General features: G+C 52.1%; 3 protein-coding genes across 3 annotated transcripts; 1 reads left to right on the top strand and 2 right to left on the bottom strand.

The window, feature by feature from the left end:
- Nucleotides 1-521, bottom strand: B0H18DRAFT_836661 (uncharacterized protein; the record flags this gene model as incomplete). The annotated part of the gene is made up of 3 exons (XM_048039451.1): nt 1-68; nt 126-299; nt 360-521. Coding segments are annotated over 3 exons (404 nt in total), but the record flags the coding sequence as incomplete, so codon positions are not given.
- A 110-nt stretch (nt 522-631) lies between these two features.
- On the bottom strand, nt 632-4,965 carry B0H18DRAFT_1130110 (uncharacterized protein; the record flags this gene model as incomplete). The annotated part of the gene is made up of 10 exons (XM_048035456.1): nt 632-694; nt 752-1,196; nt 1,247-1,406; nt 1,457-1,567; nt 1,620-1,687; nt 3,060-3,679; nt 3,730-4,035; nt 4,088-4,388; nt 4,436-4,721; nt 4,779-4,965. 10 exons carry the CDS (start codon nt 4,963-4,965, stop codon nt 632-634), a joined length of 2,547 nt encoding a protein of 848 aa, XP_047884561.1.
- Nucleotides 4,966-5,301: 336 nt separating this feature from the next.
- Nucleotides 5,302-6,329, top strand: B0H18DRAFT_963296 (uncharacterized protein; the record flags this gene model as incomplete). The annotated part of the gene is made up of 4 exons (XM_048043157.1): nt 5,302-5,354; nt 5,410-5,537; nt 5,803-5,864; nt 6,069-6,329. The coding sequence occupies 4 exons, from the start codon at nt 5,302-5,304 to the stop codon at nt 6,327-6,329; spliced, it is 504 nt and encodes a 167-aa protein (XP_047884560.1).
- Between the last annotated feature and the right edge of the window lie 548 nt (nt 6,330-6,877).

The raw sequence follows: 6,877 nt of genomic DNA, 5'->3' as shown, positions 1-6,877 counted from the left end.
TTATTACCAGGTAGAATTGAGGCGGTAGCTTCGAGGCGTTCATATTCCATCGGTAAGACTGTTTGAAGCTAGAACAATGTGGCTTAGGCACTCTCATCATGAGAATCACTGACGTGTATGCTCACCTTTTCATCTATCCAACTGAAGACGTCTGCAAATATATTCTTGAGGGACTGGTAAATTGCCTGGTGGTCTTCCATGTCCTTAGACACGTACGGTACGAATTGACCATGATTCGTACGCATACAACCCGCTCTGCTCAGCAAGGCAGGAGGTATGTCCGCAGGCGCAGAATGACCCTGCAGTGAACTCTGTGATGAGCACAACACGACGACTGGATATAAATTTAATGTACGCACCGATGTACAGTGACGATTGTACCACGAAAAATGGATCGCCTCGAACGTTCTCTCTCCATTCGCAGAGTTTGAGTCGATTGGCTTGAATGGGTCCGAATCGAAGCAGGCGACAAGTCCATCCATCAAGTTCCGCTTCATGGCGTCCGGCATTGAAGTGCAGATACTCGCGATCAATCCATTATCCCGCCCTCGTATATTAAGAGCATCCCTGCAATGGGGATGCACATTTGTACACAGAATGAATGAGACTAACAATGCTCACGATATGAGGTTCATGGGAACACGAACAAATGCATCTTGGCTAATTCTCTCCCCATCCTTGTACGTTCCTGAAGCTTTATTGAATGTACATGAATCAGTTGATGTCGGTGGAATAACATTCGACACTCTACCTGAGACTGAAGGTCTTCAATACTGACGGGCACGATTGCTTTACGAGCCCATGAACGAGCTGTCTCTGTCCAGGCAATGTTTTGGGCTTTGTCACGAGGAGCCGGGTATCGTAGGTTGTTCTTCTTTTCAGGGTCATAAGACGTGATGATGACAGGGATAGGCGGCGTCGGCACCGTCGCTTCGAAAGTTGACTGAGGCGAAGAATGAGGCAACCAGTGCGGCGATGATAGCGGTGACGATAGCTGCGACGATAGCGGTGACGATAGCTGCGACGATAGCTGCGACAATGTCATTACTGGGGTCAATGGTGATAGAGATAGAGGATTCAGGGACTGTGATAGTGGCGACAGTCGAGATGGTTGCTGAATAGGAGAGGCAGCTCGCAAAACGCCTTGGCCATACGACTGCCACACGCTCTTCAGCCTCGGAACAAGGCTGAACGTGCTGCAAAAGCCAGTGAATACATTGAACTTGCAAGTGCAGACGGCACATACTTGGATTTGAGACCATCAAAATATGCGTCATTCTCCTCAAGACTTCCTATTCTGACGGTGGATACAGGGAAAAGGTCGTCCAGCATGGTTGGATAGTGCCTGTGCAAGTTAGATATGGAAGGGATGATGATCTCCTTCACTAGATGTCCCGCTCGCGAGTCTGCATTGCAGATGAGCTGGTACCGAATGATTAACAGAACGTAAACATACCATCAGGCCATCGCAGCATATTGCCTATTTCCTGGGCTGAATGGCCATCCACCGCTCCTAAAGGAACTCTGAGGTTCTGCACGGCGATCAGGATGAGCATGTACACTGAGCCTGGTCGATGTTGTTGAGCATGTGTCCAAAATGACAGCGCTGCATAGCTTACCTCCTCCCGCCGCAAAGGCAAACTTGCTGCCTTGAGAAATCCAATCTAGGAATGTTCTCTTGGCAACCCTGGTCGTTGTTTGCAGCTCGGTGCGCCAAATGTCAGTGTTTGTGAGGTCCGGATCAGCTCGTCGCAAGCTTGCGAAAATGGCAATAATTCGAACGTAAGTGCGTCATTCACTGAGATTAGTAGGCCTGTACCCACTCGCTACATCTGACTGCCAGCTGTATGAGCCTCATCATCACGACGATATCAGAGGTTGCCTTGTCTTTGAATGCGAGAGTGCATCGTTGCGCAAGTGTTTTCAATGACTCGTCACCGGCGAAACGAGGAACATTGGCGTTTGTACTGCTAATGCCGTGTTGCATGGACTCGCAACAGTCCACAATCGCTTGCTCCGTCAAGTTGCTTGTGAGGTTCGTGAAGAATTTGTGAACGGTGGCCTTCGAAGACTGTGACGGTGCTGCTTGCTGATCGGATTCCCATACCAGAGATGGTGCGGCGCCCTGAAGACAAAAAGGAACCCCTCCACGCCAGCATGGCGAGCGGGAACGCCTGCGCAGGACGTTACGCCGCTGAGAAGATCGCCCGGCAGGATTTCCCTCTTCACGCGCATACGGTGTCTTTCGTTGGCATGACCGCGTCTGCCTGGTTGGCCCCACCGTGCCCTGGCCTAAGGTATCGCTGGTCTGAGAGGACATTTGTTGAACTACTTGTGTTCAATAGAGGACTAACGATACAGAAATCACAGAGCTTACCAGCCTCGTTGTCTGCATTGTTTTCCGGCAACACTTGATTCCGCAGACGTCGAGTTTCTGAACGTGTCTGGCGTTGATCTGCAACTGCCGATGTTCCAGTGTCCACTGCACAATAAGAATATTGATCAGTGATGCTCTTCGAAAAGCAATTATGTCTGTACCTGTCTGAACCGAAGTGGGAACATTTGCAACGTCTTGTAATCGATCCAGTAAGTTCTTCAGAACTTGATTTAGGTTGGGAGTGTTGTTGAGCAGCTGGACTAAACAACACTGCTCAATGGCATTGATGGAATGATTGACAGCGTTCGAACCAGCCATATTGCGTTTAGAGGTGAGCAGAGCAAACTTGAGACGCAGTGATACCAGAGAGCATGAGACCGACTTCATGAGACGCCCAACAAGTCTAGCCCATGTCTGTTCTGCGTGGAGGCTGTGATTCAATCCAACACGACTCGGATCTGATGCATAGCAGTATAAATGTATATACATTCGAGAAACGACGCTGCTGGTATACGGACACGAAAACATGGACACGAAAACGATAGCGATGATAGCGAAATAGCGATGCGAAATAGCGATGCGAGATGCGAAATAGTGATGCGATGGACAAACGGTGATGTATGATTACCTTGGCCTCTGCCGAGCCTCACTCCTCAGCGTACGTCCAGTTGCGAGGGCGTACTCATTAGCATCCGCCATGCCACGCGGCTGCTCAAACGAGCTCTTCGCAGAGCTGCCACTGCCGCTGGGCTCAGAGCTCGACAACTCCTCCTCCGGGAAGTCTTCAACTTTCAATCGGGGAGGCTGCCGCGGCTTTGGAGGCGGCGGCGGCGACGGCGTGTTGAAGCGCTGCCTCTTCCTGAAGTCCGCGAGGGCTTGCTCATCCCCGTCAGCCACATCGTCGTCGAGCACGCGCTTGAGGGTCTCCATGACCCGCCGATACTGCGAACGCTCCTCTGCGTCGTTGAGCGTGGCCGCATTGTTGGTCTCCACGCGGTAGGTGTGCCTGCTCCAATCATCTTGAGCTTTCTGTCGCACGCCGACCTGGATGTCTCGAATAAACGACGGGATGGGATCAGGAATCGGTGGATCATCGAAGGTGAGGTCGTCCGCAACGTCGGATTCTTTCAGCTCATTCAAAACGCTCTTGTCCCGCGTCTGTTCTGCCTCCATAAGGATGGCTAGAACTCGCTGGTTGTGCGCGACTGCGCGAATTCTGATGATGGCCTCTCGGTACCTGCGTAGCGCATGATCGTGGGCTATGAACGCCTCTGAACCCGCTTCGTAATGATGCTGGATGGGCTGCTAAAGCTTCAGTGACGATTGTACAAGAGGGAATGACCGACACTCACCACGCCGTACTTCCATACTACCCAATCTCTCGCGTTGTGGTACTCTTTCAGACATCGCGCCACGTCCTCACGTTCCTCCGGTAAGAACATAAACCACTGTGCCTTTACCCTCTTGATGAGCACTCGGTCCCCGCGCTTCCAGCCGGTGGATATGACGTCGTTCGCCGCGCCGCCCCCCTTGATGAATCCGCCAGAGTCGGGGGCCGCATGTTCAGCGTCGGGCTCTATGAAGTCTTCGGTGTCGATGTTAATGCCGGTGAATAGGAGGGGGATCGGTCGATCGCTAACGCCCATGGAGACACCCATCTGCAGAGCATGTCAAGGATGCAATATTGAACGAAGTTGATTAGCTACGTACCTGGCCCACCATGTCATCGACACTCTGGGTGAACGATGTCTCCGTGACACCCGTGTCCCGCGCGACGTAGATCAGATCGCCGTCTGGAAGGCGCCGAGTGGTGGATATCGAAAGCACCGAGTCGGGCGTATGCCCTATGTTGTCGGTTATGAGTCCTCGAGCCCCGTCTATCGATATAGCTTGATGCTGTTTGACTTGGACCGATTCGGTGTAGCGGTTCACCATCGAGTCGTTCACAATTTGGTGCAAACTCGTGGGAGAATAAATGTCGAGCGTAGCCATGACCGGATCGTAAAAGAACCTAATGAAAGGTCAATATGAGCATGGTGAGAATACAACGAAGCTTACGAAAGGGAGTGTACAATATACGTGTGTTGTTCGAGGTACGTCTTCGTTTCTTGCCAGTCTTGCTCTGTTATGTGGTGGCGGCGGATGTGACGGTCGTAGATGAGCGGGAAGTCAATTGAGTCCAACAAATCACCGAAGATTTTATCGGCGAGGTCCCACAACCGAACGGAGTCGCGCTGATCTTGTATGTCCTTGTAGCGCGGTTCAAGCACTGGGGAGGAGAGCGTGGCACCGCTCGCAGAGGCCCCGCTCGCAGAGGAGGGCGGTGAGGAGGGGAAAGGAGCGACTGCAATATGGGTGGGGTGGGTGAGGCTATCGATTAGGAGATGCAGTAGGGACTTACCTTGCGTATACGTATCCGTATCCGTATCTCCTTGCCAGATGTCTTGGTCGAAGAGGGTAGGCAGATCCTTTGAGTGTTGGCTGGCAGGGTGGGCGTAGTCAATGAAGTGACTGTCGTCTGAACTGGAGTCCACACTGCCAGTGGCAATGTGGGGACGACGACCGTGAATGTAGCGTATCGAGGGCATGTTAGAGGCAATCGCGAGAGTGAGGAGAGCCGACTGACAGAAAGAAGTCGTTATGTAAAGTGCAATCCGGAGCATAGCGGAGCATAGCCTATCTTTTCATGTGCGCCACCAGAATTCGGCCACCAACTGAGGCCGACAGTCCCCAGTCAATCACAGAATGCACATGTGAGATAGAACGCGGGCACTGTTCGAATTCCTATGCACAGAAGGTCATGAAGAACGAACGCAGGTCATGCAACGATGACCCGGAGTTATCTCAATTCACAGACTCACCACAAAATCATTGGCACAGTGCAATATTAATGCGACGGCCGGTACTATCCTTATCTCATCCGCATGGCTCACGCGCAATTGTCACCTGTCTCTGCGACGAACCAAAGTCCAGGCAGGTCAGTGAATGCGCTCAAGAATCACATCATCTGTCCTCTGACGCATGACGCACAGTGAACCGACCCTCAAGAATAATTCTGTCTGCAGAGAACATGATCGCCGCGCTCATTTTCCTTTCTGGGATGAGTGCGGCCTCACCGCACTCATTCCAATAAGGAATGCGATCAGAGGCCAAAAAACTGGTATGTGTTCTGGGTGTTGTTATGTGAGGTAGGGCGCGGTAGGTTGGAAAAGATCTCTGTGTACTTACGTCCAGAAAGTCGATGTATAGGATGCAGGGCAAGCCAATTGAATGGGCATTGAACGGCATGCAGACGCTGAGGCGCCGTTCTTCTAACATTCTAGAGATCATACCACACCCGGAATTGAGGTGGTGAGTGGAACAACGGTGAGGGCAGTCAATCTAAACGCACCAGAACATCGAGTCTTGAATTCAATGGTCTCCAGAGATGCGTTCACAGTTGCAGAGACAAAGCAAGAATGTCAAGAAATGGAGTGCTTGGAAGCAAGTATGTGTGACCCTGAGCAAGACGTAAGATGCATGTGCGCCCTGGCGTTCGTGGCGTTTCTGGCGTCTGAACGCCGCAATTCTGCTGGACTCTTTCGAACGCAATTATCACGCTAAGTACCAGGTCATTGCGAGCGCATGTGAGCAGTTGTTTGATCTGATATTGTGTCATTACGATCTCACTGAAGTCGTACCAGGCCTGTAGGTCATGAGCAAGAGACAGGGCAAGAGACCGCGCATGAAGAAGAGACCTCGCAGCTTAGAGGACCTCTTCACTCAGACATGCGAGGCGTGCTATGAGTATTTCGACACGACGCAAGGCCTCACTGCCCACCAATCGACAAGCCGCAAGTGCGCGTGGTATAAGAAGGGGAAACTACGCCAAATATTCAATGAATCTGACGACTCTAGCAGTGAGGATGAGGTGCGCCGCGTAGAACGCAAAAAAAAGGATGTGCAACAGTAAAGACGAGTCATCGTCGTAGGTGTGTACATACTGTACATGTTGTCATAGTCCTCTCACCGACCTTATGAAGGTGTTCTCGAACGCCTGATCCTTCTCAACAGCCTATTCCAGTGGCAAGCACGTCACAAATAGACGGCGAGGGCGAGAGCGCGGCGAGGCGAGGACGAGGACGAGGACGTACGTGAAAGCGAGGCACCAGGACCATCGCTCAGCCCAGATGCTGTGTTTGAGCAGCAAGATCTGAGCGAGAGCGAGAGCGAGGACGACGACGTGGACGACGACGTGGACGACGAAGAGCAAGACCTTATCTTCGTCCCTGTGGCCGGTCCAAGTCGTCCTGCAACAGCAGCATCCACGTCTGCCGCGGCGGCGGCACGACGTACAGCTATTGCGCTCGATGACGATGAAGACACTCGGGTTGAGGTCGTAGATGAGAAGGCAGGAACGGTGAGGGGAGAGGGGCGGACCTTTCAAGAGGCATGGCGCCACCATTTTTCCAAAAGGAAAGGGACAGATGGGCTCAGTGAAGCGGGTGAGTTATGTATGCA

This window comes from Fomitopsis serialis (genome assembly GCF_022376445.1).
Source record: "Fomitopsis serialis strain Sig1Antser10 chromosome Unknown B0H18scaffold_462, whole genome shotgun sequence".
Classification (NCBI taxonomy): Eukaryota; Fungi; Basidiomycota; class Agaricomycetes; order Polyporales; family Fomitopsidaceae; genus Fomitopsis; species Fomitopsis serialis.
The sequence above is the reverse complement of the archived record's forward strand: the minus strand, read 5'-3'. Positions and strand labels throughout refer to the sequence as shown.